Raw genomic sequence first — 25,455 nt, 5'->3', positions numbered from 1 at the left:
TAAGAAAAATTGGGGTGTTTTTTTTCGTAGATATATACGACAGAGAAGAGCCAAAAAAATTTTTCAAAGGAAATTAATTATTATTTTGCGAAGAAAAACAGGAACAAATTACTAATATAGTTAAATAAATAAATTTTGTGCTATAAGAAAATAAATTTTCATTGTGTGGAAAAAAACTGTACAGCACATTTCTTTGTCGAGTGAATTATGGACGATGCACGCTTTTCTTTAAAGCACAAGTGTACGGCAAGGTAAACATATATACAGGCGTATAATCCCATTCAGAGCTCATTTTATTTTTAACTAAATTAAACTTAAACGGTCTCCAAACAGATCTAATGGATCTTGAGCGCTTTTTCGGATTGTGTAATAATTGTTAAAGCGGTAGTCAGCTCTTAACAGTCTCAAAAAGGCTCCCTATTATCTAACGAACCAAAAATGCTATTAGTTAGCGGTTTTAAATAAAATATAAATCGAAATCTTCTTTAGTTCATGATATACGACTTAGATATACCCAACACCATTTTTCAACATTAAAACATAATTTTACAACACGACTGATCCTAAACTTGAAGTATTTCCACTTAGTTACGTCATTTTTGCCTTAAAGAAGGTCCGGAAAAGGAAAGGATATGTACCACCAGTTCACCCCGATTCATTCCGAGGGAGGGATGGGGTACTCATCCTGAATCCTCCCTTTTCTCATAGTACCGTTGCCAGCATTCTGGAATCGATGAGCTTTGCTGCTGGGTCAAACCGAATATTTTCTCTTTGCTCCTAGAGAGAGAGAGAGAGAGAGTACACAGCGAGTACACGGAGCTGCTTCCCCGGCTTCTTACGAAAAGGCAAATATAAAAGAAACCGTGATGCGTACAGTTCGTACAAACAAGAGAATGCAACACTAAGGATACTGTATTGCTATATAATCAGAAATAGATATAGAGCTGGGAAAGAGTTTGGGTCGAATCTTTCATAAAGAATCTCATTTAATACTATATATTTCTGCTAAAATCAAAGCTTACTGCAATCTCTGATTGAAATGAATTAGGCTCAGATCTCTCCCCGGGCTTTATATGGATCCGTTTACATTATAACTAACTCTCGAATATGGATGGAAGATTCGTGACTTATGCGCGTAACCAGAAAATAAATATCAAAAAGATGGCTAGGAAAAAAAACCGCTCCGGGAATCTTTCTTTACGTACACACATATGGGTCAGGAATCCAATGTAAACTCTTTTTAGACTTTAGTTCAACTACCCAGATTTAGACCTTCATCTCCCAAGATGGGGTGTGTTTTTTCTCCTCAATTCAAGATAAACAATGTTGCTTGTTAATGAAAAGAAAATTGGCGTCAAAAACCTTGAATCAAGAAGTTGAGAATAATTTTTAAAGAAAATAAACTGTTTTCAAGAAAAAGAAATTTTTTTTTAGAGTTTTGAGTCGGTAATTTCGCATTTCTGGCCAATTTCCTTAGCAATTACGGAGAAATAAGTGTAGGTTCTTTGGATTTAAGGATCTCTAGGCGTTTCCTTGAAAAATTTACAAGATTCCAGAAGGGTATAATAGAAGAAGGATGACACTTTGTATGCTCTTAATACTTTAGTCTTCCCAGGCTCAACCCTTTTTGTTTGTTTTCCTGCTCATCAAACTTCAGATGGGAATCGCACCTTGGGGTCAATTCTATAACTGTTTGGTACTAAATCCTTAGCAATAATTTCCCACAAACCTCTTCTTGACGTGGGATAAAATTACAAAAGCGCATGCGCCTTGGCAAATAGTTAATCCCTAATAGAGTAATGATGAGGAAACTATTTAACGCGGTTTAGTAACCTTGCTCCAAATGTTCTGATGTTGGAAAGGCTTTGTGGTGCACTTCTCTCGAAGAGAGGTACTATATACTTCTGAAGATACTAATATGATGTTCTACAAGGACAACTGAAACCCAGATCCAATACTTCTACACATAGCAAAGTTAACAGAACAAGCGCGTCATATATTACAGTCATCCATCTATAGAATCAATCATATTCCTAAACTATCTATAGGATATCGTATATTGCACCATGAGCATTAGGAGGAGTTTCTATCAGGGGGTTCAGAGTCAATTTGAGAAGCGAGATCTTCGGGAAAAGAAGAGAAGTGAGGAAGGACCGAGCGAGCAAGCGAGGAAATAGTCCAGTTTGGGTCTGAAGTCTTGATATTTTTACTCATCCCAAACTTCTTTCTTCCATCATCTCCTGGATCCCCTCGGGGAAGTGTAATATCGGCCGGTAACAACGTACCATACCAATCTCACCCCCCCCCCTTTTCAACGAAAGAAATGAGGCCAAAATCACCGATAAGTTTCGATTGAGTAAACACGTCTATGAGGTTGGGAATGGACCAGAGGAGAGATTCGTTTTTGTACTTTGGGTGTAGAGGGAAGAACCCCAGGATGAATTATGCCCTGAAAGGACGAAATCGCGTCCATCCCACCCCAACGCTATGAAATATGGAGGCAGATTGCCCCGAGCGTCTCTGACTATTAGGTTATCTTCACCCGGCTATTTTCTTCCCTTTTCACCGTTGAAATATGTCCGACACTTTTTGCTACGAGGCGCGAAAAGAAGATGAAAATTATACTAGGCGCTAAAAAAAATCCCTTGTCTATGGCAAAGTACTTACTGCATGCAAGAAGTAATATCTAGTTTATTAGGGAGAAGGTATAAGATGACTAAGTATTCGCGCGCCATAGTCCCAGTCTCCCTTTCAAAATACAATGGGGGACGTAAAAGGAGTCCCCGGGCAATTTCGCCTCTCCTCAGACGGAAAATACGTAATTTTCGTCATTCGCGTCGGGCTGACGTGAGTTTTCAAGAACCAATGAAATGCTGGTTGTAATTGAGAGGCGGCGGGGATTAACTCCGGACCTACGTTTGGACTGGAGATAAAGCTGGAAATGTGGCGAATTTATACCTTCTCCCTAATAAACTAGATATCACTTCTTGCTGCATGCATCTCGCGGTAGTACAGTGTTATTTCTTACCGCGGCGAAACGTTACGAGAAAACTAACCCGTCGTTATTTTATGTAAAAATATTCATCTAACATAATTTTGCGAAAATTCAAGTACAGAGAACCAAGATGAAAAATTTGACCAAAGATTCTTTCACGTTATTTTTTTTCCTTCTATACTTTAAAAGCTGCGACTAGATAATCCCTTATATAAGTTTTGGGTCCATTTTATACTTGAATAATTTCGCAAGGAGCGAACCTCCCCCCCCTTAAAATAAATGGTTATTTGTTGAAAATATGAGAATATAAACGGTTGTAAAATATTAAACTTTTTGAAACTTCGTGAATATTGTATGAACTAGGTACTATTAATTTAAATTTAGGTAATTCCTCGGAAAACGCGATTGGTTGAAATTAGAACGTTACGTGCCATTGTTGAGATTTTGTATTTACTTGCAAAACTATTTAAACAATTAAATGTGATTAAACCTGAGCCTCCGAAATGAACTAGGCCCATGCGTGTCGCGAAGCGAGAATATTTTTTTAACCAATTTAGTTCGCCGTGGTTTTACGCTTGGGAGCGCTTATATTACAGTAAAATAAACAAAGTTCAACCCCGTGACCCTGTCGACTGCTTAAGTATTTGGGCGAAGGTCGCGGATTGCAAGTATACGTTTATATTACTCTTACTGAATTATTTTAATTGAAATAATTTATTTTGTTGTCATCAATACAATCAGGAGCAGATGACAAAGGAGTCTCGGACGCTAGCTTCCATAATGTAGAGGGCAATGGGATCCGCGAACGTCACTGTTATTAACCAAAATCATTACGCCAGTGCCACCTCTCGTAGAAAATTTGAGCATTATTTTCCCACCAATAGCGTGGCTGCAAAGTCTCGAAAGGAGATCTGGGAAATCGTGTCTGGACCCTCTCTTTAAAAATACGTATCGTCTGCTTATAATTAGCCTAGGCTTAACGAGTATTAGAGTTAAAAAATGGATTTCAACGGCTTTTTAAACTTTTTTTAGACTAAAATTGATAATCAAAAGCCCAGCGAGTAACGTATGTACACTATTAAAAAACTAAAATGTGTTTCAGTGCCCATTTTTTCTAAATTTCTTCTTGAATTAAATGATAGCTACAAGAGGTTGGGAAAAGAAATCACTCACGATCTTTTAAAATCCAAAAAGTAAGAGACAGTGATTTCGTTTCCAACCTCTTGTAGCAGTCAATTAATTCCTACCTTTAAGGTCACAAAATGTAGTCTTATCTTTTATCTTAATACCAACGATTACAGCTGTTTGAAAAAAGTAATTATATTGTGTATATTTATGTCGCGATCGGGTAAGACGAACCTCAGTAGCCACCGTTAGTCCGTTATTACAAAAAACATTTCCCAGCAGACTTTGGTGCCAGATATAATCCACCAAAAGCATCGTCTGCTATAATGTCTGATAGCGCCTCTATGGCAAACGATACCGCTACAGCTGTGACGTACGCGGGTCCCATTGCCCTCTATATTGTGGAAGATAGCGTCCGAGACTCCTTTGTCATCTGCTCCTGATACAATCTAACCGAAAGATTCAATAAAGAGTGAATAGCACCAAAAACATTTACGTTAATTTTAGGATGAAACTTTTCTCTATCATAAAAATTTTATGAGTGACCCCTAAATTATAAACGATAATTTAAGGAAGACCCCTGTCACAACGGTAATATAAGCGCCATCTCGTACACATATATGGTGAAAATATTTTCCTTAACAAACTGGATATTTCCCCACATAAAATTTGACATGCATGGGCCTAGTTCATTTCGGAACCTCCGATTAAACCTTACCCGAACCAGTAGACCAAATTTAAAAGATGTTCCATATAAAAACGAGAAAAATAAACATGGAGATTGAAAAAAAAAGGATCTAAATGTGATGGTGAAATGGCAAAAACCAAATGGGTATAACTAACCACAAAAAAAGCTAGAAGTTACATACCGCCCAGCCCTATAACCAGCAACTGACAGAATCAAAAGAAGTTAAAAGATATAATAGTGGAAGAGAAAATACAAAAGAGAAAAAAGAAATTGGTATCAATAACATATCCGATATTGGAAAAAATATTTTTCTTACCCTGCTCCTAAGAAGTCAAACCCCGGGAGCTATATAGGAGCTGTTAATAACTATTGAAATTCATCTTTCACCATCACACGTCTTCGCTTCCGATGTCGATTGATTTTTTTTTTTTTTTTTTACATTTTTTTGGGGATATTTTTTTTTCTTTTTAATCTGGAAAAATGTTTCTATATCCCAAAGGCGAATATCGTCGCATTAGTAAGCTCTGGGCTATACCCGCCGAATATTCGTTCCAGCATTTTTTCATTCAATTCACGCAGCATTGAACTTATACCGGGCATACAAATATATTTTTTATATATAAAAAAAAAAGTTTCAATGCGGTGATATTAGCAACACCTTAAGCAAAGATAGCGTGAACGGATGAAGGAATGATAAGAGTGGAATAAACATAAAAAATGCTGTGGGTGTAAAAAAGGAAACCGCATGGAATGCTGGGTATCAGAGGCTCCAAAGAGACAAGGGTAATTATTCGAGTTTCAGAAAAAAATAAAATGTAATTTGAAGAATTGGAATATGATCTTCCCAACTAATAGAAAATCTATGAAAACATTTTGACGTATGGCCTTGTGACCTTTGACTTATTCTTAAAGGGGTAGCATGTCCTTCAACCACAAATATTGCTAAGGATGTTTTAAAGGAGGCAAGACTGAGGTTCGATAGGATTTGATATGAGGGACTTTTGCCGTTTTCTGGATTTAAAGTTTTTAAAACAAAGTCTTTTTGAGGGGGAAATGAGGCTCATCTAAGACGACCTCTGGATTTAATCAAATGGATACGAGGATCAGTAGCGACTGCATGCCTGACTGTTGGTTTTCAACCAATAGGGGTGAGAGAACCTCATATACGAAGATGGGTAAACAGAAACTCTAGTTTTGAAAGAGAACTTTCGATGAAGGAGAAATGAAGAAGCAGAATTCAACCTAACCCTAAACATAACCCTATAATAAATAAGTATGCATCTACCATAAGAGTATCGATATTGTAAATTATTGACTGCAGCACCATCCATTTCTGTTTAGAGGTTTTATCTACAAACGTGTTAGGTTACAATTGAAAGTAGAGATTAGAATCACAAGGGCAGATACATATGCAAGTGGGCATCGTTTGATTGAATCTTATTTGAAATTAAAACTAACTTTAAAAAACAAAAAAAGACCTGCGGTATCTGAGCACGAACCTCATTAGATAAGACGTCATCGGGCACTGACCACTTCGGCTACTGATCCAACATGGGATACTGACCACTTCGGGCACTGACCCAACATGGGATACTGACCACTTCGGGCACTGACCATCTTCGAAGATTGATCTTTTAGGCACAGGCTTCTATTTCCTGCAAATCCTCCACTACAACCCTTTATGGATGCGAGGTTGTAGCAAATATCTTTCGACAAATACTTTGGAGGGAGGGTATGATAAGCTTATGCACTAACATAAGTACGTTTGAAAAAAAAACGAAGCAAGCTTGGGAATCTATCTTTTGATATAAAACTGGTGTTGGTCTATAGATGCATGCAGCGTCTTTTCTCACCCTGGGAAAAATCGACGCGGCTCATCCACTCGGCTTTACAGTTACACCCAACCATCAGGGGTTGCGCTATCCCCATCTGTCGTATATCTAATCCCTCGGTATAGTAGTAGTATCCAAAGGCATAGCTTCTTAAAAAAGACGCTCTCGCACGTTCTATTTCTCTGGCAGTTAGGCCTAACCCTCGAGGCTAAGAAACTTTAACGGAGGTTTAAAAGTCAGTCATCCCGCTGCCGCTGTTGCTGCTATATAGCGAGGATTCGGTTCAAAGTTTGTTTTCCTATAAGCTAAAGCTATTTCGGGTATGGCCGTAAAAAGTAAAGATAAATACCGACACGCGCCGACTTCCCGTTATATTATATACCGTTAGACTTGAGTCACATATCCTTAAAACGAAAAAAAATATGGGGATTATTTCTAGCAAGCCGAAGAAAACCCAATACGCTTCTTGTTCACTAAGGATTTAACGACTGTTTAGGGTTAAACATGCCGCCATCTTTTAAAATGGCGGCCCAAAAGGTCCTGAAGGACAAAGTAAGACGGGTCACTTTGCCGCTGCAGTTTAATATAAGCGGAAGATTATTTTTACGGATTGATATTTTTAAATAAAGTAAAATACAAGCATGCTGAAGAGTCATCGTGAAAACTTGAACCCCCACCCACAGAAAAGCTTCGATAAAAAAATTTATTAAGGTACATAAAACACCCAATAAAAACGGAAGGAGTTGGGCATTAAAACGCAATGCAATGTTTAGTAGAGAGCCGCCATGATGTTTTCTGTATGTATTGAGTCGTAAAACTTTGTGTAAAACTCGAGTTATTACTATGTCCGGCCAAACCGGGCACCGGCAATAAATAAAAAGGTTCCAAATTTGATCAAACAAAAGAACGGCGCAGGAATAATGCATACACACGTGGTGGTGGTGGGCGAACGCAACGCAACCAGCAGAGAAAGACGCCAACTGCGTGTTCCCTTATTACTTCTATATATTACTTAACTAAAGAATGACGCCCAGGAAAGGAAGCTACAGTGTGTATCACATTTCCTCCGTAAGCTGCAATTGAAGTTTTCTTCTATATTACAACGGTCCGAGTTCAGGGTTACCACGAAATTTCCAGGTTATCCCTGACCTTTTTCTACGATATTCACTGAAGCTTTTAGGCCCAACTGTCATTATTCTAAATATAAGTAGAAAATTGAACTGCATTTTTGAAAATTTAATTTCAAACATTGTGGAGCGAGCTTTCCGATTTTGGTGTCAGGTCAAACGTGATCTCGCTGGATGGTTGAAGGGCATATAGTTTTAGCTACTTCAGCAAAATTCCCTGACCGTTTTGGCCTATTTTTAATTTCCCTGACCTTCCCAGGTTTCCCCTGATCTGTGGCAACCCTGGACTTATTACGCTTTGTAGCTACCCACCCTGTACATATATATACAAATTCCGTTTTTGAGGCTGAAGTCGAGGGCTAGCCTTCTCCCTTTTATTTTCTAATAAACGTAAATATGCCCACGCAGGCACACATCCGTCCCAATTTCCGGCAAGTGTAACGTCCAAGGCTTAAAAGCTACAAGCTCTGACGGTAAAGTGGCTTCGTATCGACCCGCGAGGGGCAGTAAAGCCATAGGATAGCGCTATAGCTACCTCGAAATTTTCGGTGCACTGCACTGACTCCCAGTCCAGCTCCAGCATCGTTTCAAACGCGGGGAAAGTACTGAAAATACATAGGAAGAGCTAGAGAAAAGTCCTGGAAATAGATAATGAAAACTTGTTTTCATCTTTCTATTATTAATCCAACCGTGGATGTTATTCCTCTTTTGAATCAACAAAGATGCTTTGGCTTATTATAAGATGTTCCAGAAGTTCAGGACTAGCTTTTTACCTTTTCCTTTGGGAAGTCAGTACGGTATTTCATTATACCAGAAGAGGATAATAGAAGAAGGATGACACTCTGTATCCTCGTAATATTTTAGTTATGGAACATGATTCTTCCCAGGCTCACCCTTTTTGTTTCCTTTCCTGCTTCTCAAACTTCAGATGGGCATGGCACCGTGCTAGGGTGAACTCTAAAACGGTTTGGTACTAAATCCTAACCAATCAACCCACAAACTTTGATTGTCTTGACTTGGGACAAAAATCCACAAGCGCATCTTGGCAAATAGTGAACCTCTAATAGAGTAATGATGAGGGAACTATATTATCGTGTATGTGATTCAGTTTGGTAACCGTGCTCTAAATGTAAAGTGATGTTGAGAAGAATCATGTTACAAATACTAAGCTTTGTGGTACACTTCTCTCTAATATACTTCTGATTATACATGTATAAACCTAAATATCAAAAGCAATATTGATATTAAAGCCGTTGTAGAAAGAGACAAAATTTCTCATTGTTCTTCCTGAATTTCTAATAAGAAGGCGCGTAATTACAATGCTAATTCCCAGAGTCCCACGCGATACAAATCATTTTACAGACAAACATTGTACAGTTACAGCTATTTTTCATTCAGGTACAGCTAAAACAAAAAAAGAAAAAACCCCATAGAGAATTTGTGTAATTCTTTTTAACCTCTTTTTCTGTCTCATTTTTGTCTATACGTATCTCAAACTCAATTTAAGATTCTCTTGAGAGGTGAAGGCACACATCCACATGGGGTTTCGAATTTACTTTTAATTTATATTTCTTCTTTCGCTGGGTATCCGGTATTGAATAGAACTATTTAATTTTCGAGGAAAGCTTAAATAAGTAATAATAAAAAAAGGCGCTCCGTGTTTGTCTATTGTATACTGGACCGGTTTGTTTTAATTTGGCGGGAAAGGTTAGTTTGCTTAGATTATTTGTGTTATACTACTTTCTTGGGGTTCGCTTCGACTGATTCTGGTTTATTTTCTTAAATTTCTTAATGCGGAATTGTTTGTAGAACACTCGAGTGGCCATGCGTGCAGCAGTGGTAATTGGACTTTATTCGAACTATGTTTTAATTATAAATTTGAAAGATTTCTATTCTATAAATATGTCGCAATTACATTTATATAACCATTGGCAAAACACGTGGATTTTTCTAAATTTAAAACCTATCCTAAATTTATCAAAAATCATATACCCGTAACGTCTATTGCCAACTCTAACTTCAGATCGTAAACATAATAAAAAAACACCTTTAAAATACCCTGTAAACTTAGAAAAAGAGAGAAAGAAAAAAAAAACCCCGCTGAAAATATAAAATCTCGTATCTTTCAAACAGTCCGTAAAAGGTTTCAGCCATTTCATAGAAAATCTACGGACATTCCATTTAGTGACACTATAGACCGAGCCTGATCTATCTCATAGTTAAAATTCAGCGCCTGTTAAACTAGGTTTATAACCGTTAAGTTTATGGCGGATATAGCACTTATAAGCTGAAATAGACCATAGTGGCGACAGTAAAAAAGAAAATATTATTTCTGGCATCGCGGCAATATTCGCGACGCATTGGCATTTCTATCCGAGTAGAAAAGAACGGAGCGTATAAATCAAAAATCCCGGACGATATTGACGCGAGGATGACGTGACCGAGTCGGGCTGAATAGACGCTTTCGCATACAATGCCTCCGCCCGGTGGCACCACCACCACCACTACTACCACCACCGCGATTCGCCCACCCAACGGCCCCACCAAGGCCAGTCAAAGCCTACGAGACGACTTGACTCCTTACTTAGGAGACTAAAGGACATCACTCATACTCAACCATATTTCATACCCAGGCTAAAGAAAAAGGTTTCGGATCCCTAAAAAGTTCCTCCAGAAGAGAAAAATCCCAGAAAGTTATGATAATGTAACCTCAATGCGTGATGGAAAAATTTTTGCTGGGGCCAAATTAGTATACAGTTTATTTAGAAGCGGATTAAACCGAAGCTCTCGTAAAAACTATAGACAACGTCGACTTAATTCACTTTTATACGTTGGACTGTAAGATAGGGAGTGAAGAAGGGTTCATCAGAGTGTAGAGTTTCTTTAAGCAATTTAAGGGGACATTTTCCTTAGGGAGGTCATTGTATTATAGAGGACAGTATGGAGCCAAACTCTTGGTGTTAAAGAAGGCTTTTAGCCTTCGCTAACGACTTTGGCCAAAATCAAATATATTACTGAACGCCCGAGAGGATGTTATGGGCGCGACATAAAGACTGTACACAGGACTCCGGGTTTTCTTCGCGTTGATGGTCTTTCGGGAATAGATATCATAAACTCATTTTGCGACGAAAATTGTATTTAGGACTTTCAAATAAAAGAAAGAATTTAGTTTACGTTCGTTAAATGCATGGAACATATTATTTTAGCTTTGATTTCATATTGTTACGTAATAAATGATAATTTTAATTCACGAACACCTTTAATCTCTACATTAATTTCCTTGAATCTGTAGCAAAAAATACGTATCTCTGATTTGAAGGTGTCGATGGGAAGTTTTCACCCCCAAATAAGGCTACATTGGTTTTTGCTCTCTATTTCACTGGGGTCAACATTACATTTAAATACGAGTAAATATTCAAACCGCTTTCGCATTAAATTTTGTGTACATTAAATTATCCAAAATTTCAAACTTTTCTCTTGGGCATGCAGTATTCCCTCGAGGATGCGGGACTACTTTTCTACTTTTATTCATACGTATAGTGCATGTTTACATTGGATATCATTCCGCAGTTTATTCAAAAAAGGGGATTGGGGTAAGAAAAAACATAGCGGAAAATTAATCTCATCTTCCCTATAAAATACAACCCCGTATAATTTAGTAGTACCCGCACGAATCATATTAACATAGAATAAAACCACCAGCGGAAGATAATCCAAATTAAATTAAATTACTCTCGGCGAAACGGCTTCTTATATAGTCTCTTCCCCCCCCCCCGGAAAAAATTATCCTGGCAAAAAAAATTATCTGCGGTTTTCTTTCTTTCTTTCACAATGTAACTTTAAAAAGGGTGTTCTCGAAACACCAGATAATCCCCCTGAAACTTATGATTTCGAACATGGAAGAAACATGTGGTACAGGGACCCACAAAGGGCCACAATGGATGGCAATTACCACAAACCCGGCCTAAAAAATACTGTTCACTTTGAGTAGAATGAATGATTTTGGTAACATTAACCGAATCTAAGATGGCCGGTCAAATTAGAATCGATGGACAGCTTTGAGAGAAATCAAAACACAAGTCGAAATAGACCGTTTCGATGTAACTAAGAGAGAAAGACACGGGGGCAAAACTTTGACCTTCCATATCGCATTTTGACGCCTGCGCTGTAGTCTCTTTGTATCATGAGAGTGTGCAGAGACGGCAATGTATCAACCCCCTTGTATGGCCCGTCGAATAGGTCTATTGGGTCGGCTTACAATCAAAATGCTAGTGAGTTAGCAGTGCAAATGACAATTTTGAGCACTGTCCCTTGTCTTGGAGCTGAAGGACTATTGTCCGGTCTCATTGGACAGTCAGGTCGACTACTTTTTTCTACATTGTGAGTTCCGCTGCAGCTCTACGCGTTCGGGTTAGCGCACGAGACACGAGAGGAAAAAGGGATACCTATGAATAAGAAAATAATTTGCAACACAGGCGAGCGGGAACAAACACCCAGCACCGTTCCCTTTTTCCAAATTAAAAAATAAGTTCTTGTACGTTAGTGAAAAATAAAAAATTACTTTTTATCTGGTCTTTCATTAAAATTTTGCTGCCTAGTACCCGGGAGGGACACGCTCCTACATTAAACTTTTCATAAAAGTTTAAATTTTTTTCCCGCGTAGTTTTGGATCGGTTCTTTATGACGTGGGTGTATCGGAGCGGGTAAAACATCAAAGTGCTTAATGGCAAGACCAAGACAAAAAGGATCAAATTGCAAAAAAAAAAATAACCATTAACTCGGGAACGAACAACTCTTTTTAAATAATTTTTAAAGGTCATTGCTATAGTTATGGTTGGTTATCTCGCGGACTAACTTTCGTTACGCTGACGTGGTCGATACAACGTAAAGATAATGACATAGAAAACAATTAAACACGTGCCAGTAACCTCGTATATTAACTTTAATCGAAAGTTATAAGTTTAAAAGTCGACTGTAACTGCTTTACATTGTTAATAGACATTAAATTTGTCAGATAGTTGTGAATAGCACCGCCCATGTCCTCTCAGGATCGATCGATAGATCGGGACAAGTACTTTCATCTCCAGAGCGCGGATCCGTGCTTCTTTTGAGATATAAATGTGCAAGTTAAATCACTATGTTGGGTAAACTGATAGACAAGAACCTTAACCATTCTCCTAACATGCCAAAACAATAGATTTGTTCCTTCAGGTCCAACAATAAGCAATAATATCTGCACCTTCAGGTCCACCAATAAGCAAAAATATCTGCCCTTCATCTCCACCATACAATAAGACCTTAGAACTTAGGGTTTCCAAACAAGCCAGCCAAAACCTTAGCAAATTCGCCAACGCGATCTTCATTATCAAATAAATATATTAAATGCAACACTAACTACCATTAAATCCGTTTTAAACTAATGTCTACGCGATTAATTTCTTCAAAAGAAACCAGTAAAACAAATAAAGATTTTCCTAAAACAATGACGGGTTATCTAGGCGCGCATGCAGTTACGTGCCCCATGCATTAATAATAAATAGTTTATGGGAATGACTAAATACTTTAACCTACATAGCCAGCTCGAAAGAGCTTTTTAATTTCAATAATAAATTAAAACCAAACCGGACCTAATTAAGTTTCTCACTAAATACACGCGCCGCGTATACCGCCAGAAACGACTTAAAAGTCTTGGCCTCCTATTGTTCCACCAAAGGACTAATTAGAGGCGAAATATTTAGGCGGGAAAATTAATAATGGACTTAAATACACAGCCTCTTCTCTCTCCCTCACTCTCTCTCTCTCTTATTCACTTCCTTCTCCGTTGATTTAACTCTAACCATAAGTTCATAAGACACATTCCATAAGTTTGACTCTGGTTACTGAGAGCTTGTCATGAAGTGACGTAGGTCGTAGATTCTCTTAAAAAAGCGACGGCTGGTAAGGCGCTGTCAAAGGCTTAGAATAGACTAACCTCGAGTAGTCAATTCTCGCTTGTCGTTCTCGAAACTCGAACTAGCATTACAAAGTATAGGTAGTGCCATACTTATGGAATATGTCTTATGCTCTAACCCATTAGATCTCAGACTTTAATGGAGTTGATCTCCTAACAGAACAGGGTATGGCTTCATTCTATGAAAAGTATTATTATTTATTATTATTATTTGGCCAACTAAGTAAGTTTCCTCGTGCAGCGAAAGCAACTAGCATCTCCACTTTCAATATTACGGCCCATTTTCGCTTTGCGATAGAATATTTTCGCTTAAGTCAGCGGTTGAGAAACGCTTGAGCGATTTATATATAGCAAAATCAGAATAAAAGCTTTATATCGGTTCAACAAGCGAAGGTGAATTTACGTAAGACGAAACGTTACTATACGGACGGTGGTTCAGATATCGCCACCACATTTATAATATGGCACTTTTAGGGTTTCTTAGTAATTCTAACTGAACTCGTATGACATAACATATGTCTCTCTCTCTCTTTAACGTTTTCTGCCGGTGAATTATATGGTTGGAAACGTTCCGCACTCGGAAAAGCGGAATTTATTGGTTTCGGTTATGATTTAGGGTGATGTCGTTTTTCGGATCGGGAAAAGCCCTCTTGAGCTTCCTTTTTCTCCAATAGTCTATTTTGATTTACGTTATGTTTTGTAAACTGTATAGACTAAGGTTTTTTTTTCCTATTATATGTGGGGACTTTCCTCGATTGCGTTTGTATATATGCCGATTGTTTTAGATTTAGTATAGCGGAGTTTATTAAGAAAATGGTTGGAAAAGAATTACATTTTTGGTACCGAACTATATAAATATAAATATTTCGTGCTTGGACTTCATTTTTGTTCAACAAGAGGGAATTAAGGGTCCATAAAAACTAAGGAAATGAAACATTCTTGCTAAGATAATACGTACGTTACTTGGGACTTGAGTCTTAGACAAACCCAAACAATAATAAGAAATAAATTAAACAAAGATAATCCAGTTGACGATATATTAGTTATAGGCGCAAGTATAGGATAAGGAAAGGGGTAAACGGTCTACTAAGTCCGGACATAAGATTGCTGCAGCTTCCTTCCTTCCTTAGTTTGTAGACGTACTAAGAACCAAATGGCCAACCAACGTAGCCCCTCACTCTCAGTGGTCTTAACAGTGACAAAGACGCTTCCGGCGCTGATCGAAACTAAGGACACTCTAACCTTTACACGCCATAACCCTTTCCAGCCTCCTTGTCATCGTTCTTAGCGCTTCAAGATTACGCAACGACGAGAAAATTATACGAATAAGATAGCAGCGAGCGCGGTGAAGGTGACCCCCCCCTCTCCCCGATCAATCAGGGGGAAAAGGCAGGCTTAAGTAGCGATCACCAAAGAGCTCCCTCCAAGACTTTACATTTCGCACATCCTTAAGACTTAAATCCCATAGGCCTTTACTCTGAAGGTCTTTGATAACAGATCGTCCCTTTAAGTTCATACAATGAAGTTAAAGAAACCGCCTGTCGAATTTAAGGACTATCATGACTTCGTATTTATTAACTTCTGGTGGTATGATCGTGGGTTCCGGTTTTGCCCATAAAATTTTAGGGCTTTTCAAAATTCGACGTTTTAAATTTTAATACTTTTAAAATTCGACGTTTTATATTTTCCTATAATTGGTTTCGAGTTCTAGGTAAAATTTATTAAAGTCAGTATTAACGACTTAAGTTTCAAAATTATATATTTTTGCAAAGTAGCAGCAACAAACTTGAAGAGAGTCTTAATTGAAATATTGATTAGTTTTCCAGAGTCGAAGTTTTAATTCTGAAATTCAAAGGAAACCAAAGACTTTCGTATAAAACTTTCAAATTCTTATACCAATTAAGCATTTATAACCTTATCCTTTCTCTAAAGGTAACTACTCTGACCGTCCTTTTAATCCCCATCTGACCTGATAACATTCGGGATTAGCTCGAAATTCGAGAGAAAGTTGGACCTAGCCTACAACTTATTGACTATTTTGGTTAAAAACTAAACAAATGTTTAGTAATTAAAGAGCGCTCTTAGATAACGTAAAAGTTCAACATTTTTCTTATGGTACAACCCTTTTCAAAATTCGCTCCACGAATCATTAGTAACAATAATATTCTTTTAGTTCTTTAGATATACATTTCGTTGTATTAGGCCTTAACTTAGGGTTCACTGCGAACTAAGTCCACCATTCTTAAAATGTTTCGAAGATAATTCTTCTTTCAACAATGCTAAAGCCTACGAAACCCTGGCAAAGCTGGTGGAAAGTAAGAAGGCAAGATATTATCTTTTAAGAGAGAGTTAAGGAAGGAAAAAAAATGTGACGAATGGAGATACAGAAGTTAGGTAGGTCCCAAGAAAAAGGAAGAATGGGAGAATAAATTCTTCTTTATGGGGCGAACGTAGTCTGAATAAAGATGGTAAGCTAGCTAGCTAGCTAGGGTCATCATCTTGAAACGAATGATGTACTCGGGTCTCATACATACCCAGGTAGAGCTGGAGCTACTTATGCGAAGTCCTTCGCTACGTCTTTCACCATGAATGTCTTCAATGTTACAATGATTATTGTATTGGGTACACTTTTTCCAAGGTTAAAATTGGGCAAGAAACGATGCGATGTTTGGTTAAAGTAATTATCGGTTCCGAGAATGGGGTCGTCCATAGTTTATATAATCATAAGTTCAAAAGATATGTTCCACCAGTTTCTCACTGGTTACTGAGAGCTTGTCATGAAGTGACGTAGGTCATAGATTTCGGTAAAGCGACGCCTGATGAGGCGCTGTCAAAGGCTTAGTACAGATTAAATAGGAAGATGGACTGCAAAACTGAGTGTAGTCAATTCTCGCTTGTCGTTCTCGAACTAGCTCGAGCTGTAAGTCTCTATCATTACGAAGCATAGTGTCATACTCATGGAACATATAATGACTCATTTTAGAGTTGTATACGATTGGGCAAACGGGGTAAATTCAGGGTAAGCTATACCAGGTCTATTTTTTTTTGTTGGGCGCATTTAAGGTGGCCTTGTTTACCGGGAGCGTCTCGAGGGCATAAGCACCGACTTCTATTCAAGCCCTAAACCAGGTTCTGGGTTCGCTCTGGTGCTCTGGAAACAAATGAATAAACTGCGCTCAAAGCAGGCATAACGAGAGCATCTTGTTTTGCTCCGCAACGAAGGATTCTCATTATATTCCGGCCTTCCGTAAACCATCCTCTTTATCAACATTTATCCTGAAGCTAAGAAGGAATTCCGCTATACCCGGAAACGAATAAGATAACTCGGGAGCTAGTTTGCTTTGCTTCGGCCTTGCCTTTACTCGTCATCTGTAAATACTCTCCCAAAGGAAAGGGGCATTTTGCGTGACTGCGACAGGGATATTATATTTTAACCTTTGACCTTTAGGACGGTCATTTAGTGGCCCCCTGAGCAAAACTCTACACATAACTATTATCATCGCAAAGTAAAATTATCTCAAAATTAATTTTACCTTGTTTATAACTAAAACAATATGAGGGTATAATTAAAAATATATCAGAATTAAGCGTAGATATTACTGAATGTTGCCAGGGCATAACAGAAATATTCAACAAAGCGAGAATATACCTCTTTTAATATAAAATTTTAGAATTTAAATTATTCTGTTTTCCTAAAGATTCTTTGGGACAACAAAGACAAGCCGCCGCCGCTGCCGCGAGTGACTCACTATCACTCGCTTTTCCGAAACTTCCTTAGAATCCTGAGAAAGAGCTTCCTGACAATCGAGTCAACAAATTCCAAGTTCGACAAAGCTCGGAAAGCCTCTTCCTATTTATCAATAGACGCGAAAAGTAAACAGAAATCTTCGAAAAGCTTAAAACGGGATGGTATTTGTCTTTCATCCCATATACTTAAATTTAGTTCTAGATTTTAGTCAAATTACTTCCTTTACGCGTCAAGATATTGATGAACCGGAAGTAATCAGATTCAGGAAACAACTCGCGAAGACTAAAGAACAATCATAGTAGTGCCGTGTCATGATCTCATACGTTCTTAAGTTTCATATGAGTTCCTGGTTTAGGAACTTTAAGATATGTTCCATGTGTAGACTTACTGAGAGTTAGTTCGAGAACGATAGCAAGAATTGACTACACGAGGTTCTGTAGTCCATCTTCCTATTTAGTCTGTACTAAGCCTTTGACGGCGCCTCACCACAGGCGACGTCGCTTTACGAGAATATGACCTACGTCACTTCATGACAAGCTCCAGTTTGTAACCAGTGACAAACTTATGGAACGTATCTTATGAACTTGTTCTGATATGAATTTCATTCTTAGAAAATCCAAAATATTCTTGAAGTATTTATAATTTCAGTTTAAAATATATCTGATGTTTTGGAAAATTCGGTACAGCCCGAAGTCAAAATGAAATCGAGTTAAAGTGCCCAAAATTTCCAAAGTTTCTCGTTTCTCCTATTAAATTTCCAAGGGATGTTTTCGAAGGCTTTAATTAAGTATTCTTTCGCCTTCATAATCTCTTAAGACAGTTGGTTCGTTGGTTAATCTTCAAGAAGTCGGAGTTGGGGCCCGAGTGTTAGTAGTAAGGTTTTTTGGGGGAAAAACGCCAGACTTTCAAAGTAGATTTTTCAGTCTAATTCACGTGTCACTGGGTACTTTCTCAAGGGAGAACTTTTATTAGCGCGGTGGTTCTTATTTTTAAGGGAATTATCCTCGACTGGTCCTTGACAGGTCCCGGGGTCTTTTAAAGAAAGGGTACCTTATATTAAGGGAAGACCATATTGGCCCAAACCTAACGCTAGTTTGTTGACACCTTTCGGGGTGCATCAACACTTCCAGTAAATTCTATAACCCAATTATCGTTGACTGAAATAGTCCATGCTCTCTGCTGAAAGGAACATTGTCTTGTCTTGCTTTTAAAGTAAACGTGAAAAGGAAAATCAACGTAACATTTTTTTTAATAAAAACTATAGTAGATAAGGTTTAATTGACGTGGTATTCTTAAAGACTAATTAACGCCTATTTTAATTTTCGCTAATTATACATTGTTTGTCGACTTGAGTATATCTATTAATCTAATCGATTATAATTAACTCATTTTCACCCTCACTTTCAGTCAGCCACTTTAGTTGAATTTTGGTCATTTCCGTTCTGGTGACACGCGAGTCCAAAAACGTTGAGTATGAGAGAGAGAGAGAGAGAGGGCCATAGGCCAAGCTGTTCCCTTCTTTTGAAATTAATCGCTTTTTGATAGCGAGACAAAATCTCGCGAAAATACATAGGGATTTACGCCTTTACTCTCGTGCGCGCGAGAAAAGGGGCTTATTTGGCGGGAAACAATGACACGAGGATTTTGAGCGCGAAGTTTTTTTTTAATATAACTTGTCTCAAGTGTTTGTTGGTCCGAAGTTTTTTATTTACTTGTCGAAAGGGGTATATACTTCCTTTTTTTGTTGAAATAAACTCAACATATTCTTCAAATTTGGAGTTCGAAGAGTGTAAGGTGAATCATATTGCAGATTTCTTGCAATGAGTTTAAATGTATCCAAAAATATAACTAATTGAGTTGAAATTACCTAAGACTATTTTATTTATTATTACAAGGATGGTATATAGATTATACTTGTATTCTAATCCATTTCCAGAAATTCTGTCACGTGTTACATTTATTTTAATTCACGTGAAACAGTTTCCTCCGCGTTACGATGTTTTATGACTTCAAATATGAACTAAGAACTGCGAGTCAATATCTCCCCGCTGGTTGCAAATTCACAATTTATCTCACAAAACTCACTAGTTGACAAAATGCACTCGCTCACTCTGCAAACCGCTTGCTCCCCCTTTGTATGTAGAAGCCCCTTCTAACTTTCCCACAAATCGAATCAAAACTTGAGGAGGAGAGTACCTACCCAACGATATAGAAAGTAACTTGGCAATCATTTTTCCTTCCTTTCCAAATCGCAATAATACGCGGGAAATCCGAAATTTCATTCACAGCCCTTCGCACAAACTATTCATACACAATTTCCAGTAGCACCCGGCCCTCAACCAGGAAAAAAAGATTAATTTTAGCAGTGTAGAGCAGATCCTGACTGGATAAACGCTCTTCCTTTTCGGAGTGAAACCAAGCCCAAAAACGGGAGCAGGAAACCTCATAGAGATATACCGTTAAAAACGCATTCAGGGACGTACCAACTCGGGGAATTCTTTAGATGTACATAAATCTGAAGTAAGCTAAAACTTCCCTACAAGACTAGTTCAAGGCCGACTTCCATGTAGCGAAAAGGGTTCTAGCGAACTAGCAACGAGGCGACCATGCCGATTTTTTCGAATCCCCGTTGAGGTAAAAGTTGCAAAAGGTTCTAGCTAACTGAAAGCCGTGCAATGTGGTTCTACCGAACTGAAGATACATAATAGAGAATTTCCTTCAGACAAAAGCAGAAATTCGGGAGGAAATAAGTTTAAAATGGTTTCTATTGTTCATTTGCAGTTCGCTAGAACCACATACATAGCACGGTTTCAGTTAGCTTAGTAGAACCCTTCCAACTTTTGCTCCAGCGGGTATTCGAAAATCGGCACGGCCGTCCCATTGTTAGTCTCGATGCTCGGTTTTCAGGTCGCTAGAACTCTTTTCGCTTCATGGAAGTCGACCTTTAAGGGGTTCTGAAGTGATCAGTCTGTTAGATGCTTCGGTTTAGTACACTTTTTATCGAAAGTTATGAAAAGAGTTGGGAGCGGATATAGGTGCCTGCCAGTGACGAGAGGGTCGGAAAATTGAAGAGGAGAAGAGAAGAGATAGTTTCTTTCTCGTTAGAGTTAGGTTCTCCCAAAAGGGAGGAGGGAGTATAGTAGACCAGATATATGACAGGCCTTCGGAAAAACCCCTATCGGATTTCTCTTTCCGCACCCAACAACAAGGCAGCCAACGAAGCAGACGCTAATCCCCGACGCTAAACCCTTATTAACAACACCCGTCTCACCCTAGAATGGCTAGCATCCCGTTCGCACCCCTTTAAATATTCTTACAAGTAGTAATAGGAAAATTGTTCGAAGTAGCGCCAATGTTACAAGTTTCGCGTCTTTTAGTGCTTGTTTTCGGGATCGTACGTTAATTGACTCCGCATCTCTAGCTCTGTTAGCCATCAACAAACATCGAATTTGTTAGACACATCTTACCCCTAGTTTAGCCACTTCCGATAAAAACTACATTACCACTAGAAGTTGTTTTAAGTAGAAAATATCTTCCGTCGAAACAAGCTGGTAGTAAAATGGATACAACGTTTCATCGTACTCTGCGGATATATAGTAAGTGTTGGTTATCCCCAGTATAGCATGCCTATAACGTACTAAAAGGAAACCTCTATTTCCTCGAATGTAGCTTCGTTCCTACTTTGTCCACGAATAGTTCATCAGAAGACTAATTTAGGACAAGCTCGGTTGACCCTATATCTTCTCCCCGAAATCTTTATCGAAGGGCAGACAGGCAGTCGCTGGTTGGTGCACGAGTACACTGCGGGCCTCTGTTAGGCCAAGGCTTTAGCTATAGATTATAGCCCCAGATCCCCAGCTATTGTTTGTGATTGCCTATAACCTAAAATCTATAGGAACGTCGCTAGGGAAGTGGAAATACTATCTGACCTACGCCTAAGCGGAGAAATAGGGAACGAGTTAACCTCTTCCAGGTTCTATCCATGACCCTCTTCATTCGGGGGAACAGGGGGTTCTAGGCGGCCTATAATCGCTTTGGTGTTTTCCCACTAATTAGCTTTGGAATGGATGATGGGAGCGTCGTTAGTGCGATGTAGTATGTACTAAGCCAGGGGGAAATAACGTCGGAAAGCGGTGGTTGGTCTCCTCGTTAACCGAAACAATACCGGCGGTATTAACCAATGATGTGGTTTCCGTTGGTTTTATACTGACATCGAAGTCTGTTCCGAATTATTTGCGAGGCAATATAATTTCGCGAGGGTTTCACGCTTGGCTAGCTTTTCTCTCTTTCAAGTAAGTCACGTGTTCACAAATCGAGGCAGTTGTGTGTCCATGCACGAGATGTATGCCTAATTTTGAGAATGCATCTTTGACAATTCAATATAGTCGAGGTTGTTTCGATGCTAAGGCTGTCTTTTAATTCAAAGTTATAGAACCAGAGTTGAAACGTGTCGTGTAAATAAACCCAAGTTAATAATATGGAGAGGATGTTCATGAACATTTTGCTTAATTACTTCGGCAGTGATTCTTGTTACCCCAAGTATTTCGTATCGATGGAAAGGGGAGAACTGGGACTAAAACATCCTCAAAGGACGTCCCTCTGGCTACATAGAAAGATATATTTTCACTGCATAACACCAAATGTAGTTTTATGCAGTATCCACACTGGTTATAGGCGAAAGCCACAACCCTATATATAAAAAATGTCAAACTAATTTTTAAGAATTGCTTTCTTGGCAAACTTCAAAGCTAATTCCCTGACATGTTACAAATAACAATTTGAGAACCGCCAAAAAGTAAGGAAAAAATTTAACGAAAATTAGAGCTGGGTTGGTTGGTTGTCTTGGCTAAGGGTTCAAGGCCAATAAAACTAGGGAATAACGAGGAACAAGGGACATTTAATTAATTTAATTAAAAACCCCATCTTTATATAGGGATGGGGCTGTTTGTCACGGACTTTTATTTAAAAAATAAAAAGCTTCGTGCGTCACAAGAGCTCGTTTGATATATAGAACGAACGAGAAGGGTACGAGCCCCCCAATTAGCGAATGAACCAATGTGAATTTAATTTTATATTTCATGAATATTGAAATGCTAGAGAATACGCTGTAATTTGAAATATTTACAGAGTGGTTCTGATAAGTCTTGCAAATATTAAGGAGGATGTTCTTAGGGTTCACGATTTTGAGTGGAAAACGTTCTATGACATTTTGTCGTACGGGCCAATGTTCTCGAGTTAAGATTGTCCAGGGTATTTTATGGATAATCCCTTAAATTTAATAGGAAACTGATTTAGACAATGATTTCTTATTTAATTAAGGGGGTCATCCCTTAAACACTCAAATCATAATCGAAAACAGTGGCCCTTAAAGCAAAATGTCATAGAACATTTTCGACTCAAAAACGTGAACCCAATGAACATCCCCCTTAATTTATGCCAGACTTATCAGAATCAGAAACACCCTATATATTAGTCCCAATTAAATATTCTTCTGATAAATGCACTCTTTCTTTAAACACCTAGCAATGCAAACACCAAATTCGACTAGAGTTCGTATTAAATATTTTAAATAGATTCGCTTTGTACTAGGATTCTTTTTTTAAGTCCATATTACACTGCAGGGTACAGCCATCATTTAGTTCTAATTCATTATTAACAGTGATTATAGGAAAACGAGCTAGTCGGACTAAGAGCCCCTGAAAAGACAAGCGGAAAGGATTTCGTATTTCCTGCAATACCCAGATTCCCCCTCAAGGGTATATAAATTTAATGGCTACGTTCGCATTAAGGTATCAAAAAGCGGGCGTATTTTTAATCTAAATGTTCTCAAAATCAGGTGAGAAAGCATTAGCATAAGCTGATAAGATATGTTCCATAAATGAAACTACCTATGCTAGAGACTTACTGAGGGCTAGTTCGAGAACGACAAGCGAGAAATGACTCCACTCGGTTTTGCAGTCCATCTTCCAATTTAGTCTGTACTAAGCCTTTGACAGCACCACACCAGGCGTCGCTTTACCTCGAATCTATGACCTACGTCACTTCATGACAAGCTCTCACTAACCAGAGACAAACTTATGGAACATATCTTTTGGACTTATGATACTAGAGTTAGGACTGGTCTCTATCGTGGGTATAGATAGGGTAACACTCCTAGGCTTAGTTCTTCACTAGAATTAAGAGCGCTTTCTGTTCATACTGGTGCAATGCGAACGAAGAATTGGCACTCGACCCCTTCCTGTCCCAGGAAAAGGGAATTAAAAGGGGCAGCGGAGTTTACACTTTGGTAATCACCATGAAAAGAGCGAAAACGCTTAGAAGATGTTGGAGCTTTGGTAAAATTTTGAAGAATGGGAAACTTTGTTACTTGGCGAAAAGCCTTTGTTGACGGTTCGTTGAGTGCGTGCCTTCGAAATTGCGTGGAAAAGAGAGGTACTCTTTTTGATTCGCTAAATGATACACGCTTAATTGAAAAATTGATTTTATTTCTTTTTTCCCCCCTGAGAAAATTGAGGGAACTTGGAAGTAACTTCCGGATCAATAATTATTGGAATTTTCCAATATATCGCTTGGTTAATTTTAAAGAGAAAAGCTGCCATGATGAGGATATACAGTGTTGCTTTGTTATTTGTACAAAGACAATATAGGGTTTAGGACTATAATTAGGGGTTCCTTCATCATGAGCCCAGACTGAAATATTAAGCATAAGATAAATTCCTTTGTTTTAGAGTGAAATTACAAATATATCCTCACTTCCTCTCTGTTCTGTTGGGGAAGATGAAAACCGAAAAACAAACATTCAAATAACTAAACCAGCCAGTATAATAAGTTTCGGTTCGATCCTTTCAAGCTCATTTACCGAGTATGTGATTAGCGAACAGACTTTATACTTTTTAATTGAAATTTCCTATAAATATTGGAAATAGCTTTACTAAATGAATGGGATGAATTTCGCCCTACGTTTAATTTATTCGTCATCTTTTCAACCGAAAGTTTACTTTGTTGCATTATATTCGAGAGGCTTGCAAACATTGCTAATTTGCTTTCAAGAGAGTTGGCCGGAACTAAACAAACACTTAAAGGCCATTAGGTGAAGTGAAACTACGTTCTGTAGGATAAGTATTGACGAATTTCCGAGAATTGACGATACTTAGAAGCAGCAAGAAGTTATATCTAGTTTATTAGGGAGAAGGTATAAATTCGCCGCATTTCCAGCTTTATCTCCAGTCAAAACGTAGGTTCGGAGTTAATCCCCGCCTCTAAATTACAACCAGCATCTCATTGGTTCTTAAAAACTCACCTCAGCGCGACGCGAATGACGAAAATTACGTATTTTCCGACTGAGGAGAGGCGAAATAGCCCGGTCTCCTTTTACATCCCCCCTTGTATTTTGAAAGGGGGACTGGGACTATGGCGCGCGAATACTCCGGCATCTTATACCTTCTTCCTAATAAACTAGATATCACTTCTTGATGCAGCTAAATTTCGTCTTTGAATTCAAAATAATAAAAGAAAGCAATAATACGTTAATTAAACCAATTAATAGCGTTAATAAGGGCTGACGATGCATTTTCCAAAAGGCTTAAATATCAAAAGCAAGGAAACAAAATTTCTTAAGTAATAGACACGCCTTATGGGGTACATAAACTAACCCGCAATTAAAGACCCTCTTTCCAAAAGTTTTTTTTCCTATATTAAAAAATCCCAAGGTAATAGAAGCCATTAAAAACTTGCCAATATCGAGTTATAAAAATTTGCATGTTCGGTGGTATAAGTAGGTGGTAGGTAGAGCTATCGAATTACACAGTATAACCCATAAAGCCCAATATACACTCCTCATCCGGATCAATTTCTCAATATATATAGAGTTACTCCTTCTGTCCCAGCAGCCCATAACCTAAAATCTCCCCCAAGAGCACTTTGCAGAGTTCCTCCACATCCTGCTGATAAAAGGCCGCCACAACTTTTCTGAAAATGATCCTTGAAAGTG

The 25,455-nt window shown here is 38.3% G+C and overlaps 2 protein-coding genes and 1 long non-coding RNA gene across 6 annotated transcripts in view; 2 read left to right on the top strand and 1 right to left on the bottom strand.

Moving 5' to 3' along the window:
- Window positions 1–25,337, top strand: part of LOC149623606 (uncharacterized) — a 31,389-nt gene extending 6,052 nt beyond the window's left edge. Inside the window, exon 2 of the long non-coding RNA XR_016374777.1 lies at window positions 31–25,337. This is a non-coding gene — a long non-coding RNA (uncharacterized LOC149623606). The remainder of the gene's footprint in view (window positions 1–30) is intronic.
- Window positions 1–25,455, bottom strand: part of LOC149623602 (TBC1 domain family member 2B-like) — a 100,100-nt gene that overhangs the window by 32,097 nt on the left and 42,548 nt on the right. The window contains exon 13 of one of the 4 annotated variants that reach the window (XM_089852624.1): window positions 25,221–25,455. The exons of the other annotated variants lie outside the window; for them this stretch is intronic. Within the exon in view, the coding sequence (XP_089708750.1) occupies window positions 25,363–25,455 (93 nt within the window). The 3' untranslated portion in view covers window positions 25,221–25,362. Of the gene's footprint in view, window positions 1–25,220 lie in introns of those variants that run through there. 4 annotated transcript variants of the gene reach the window in all.
- The window catches only part of LOC149623603 (uncharacterized), a 69,639-nt gene that overhangs the window by 11,005 nt on the left and 33,179 nt on the right, over window positions 1–25,455 (top strand). The window lies entirely within an intron of this gene.

The sequence above is a fragment of the Phalangium opilio genome, unplaced genomic scaffold, assembly GCF_054372755.1.
Source record: "Phalangium opilio isolate 3A_F unplaced genomic scaffold, DU_Popi_V2 ptg000113l_1, whole genome shotgun sequence".
Lineage (NCBI taxonomy): Eukaryota > Metazoa > Arthropoda > Arachnida > Opiliones > Phalangiidae > Phalangium > Phalangium opilio.
Note: the sequence above shows the minus strand (reverse complement) of the source record. Positions and strands in the feature narration are given on the sequence as shown.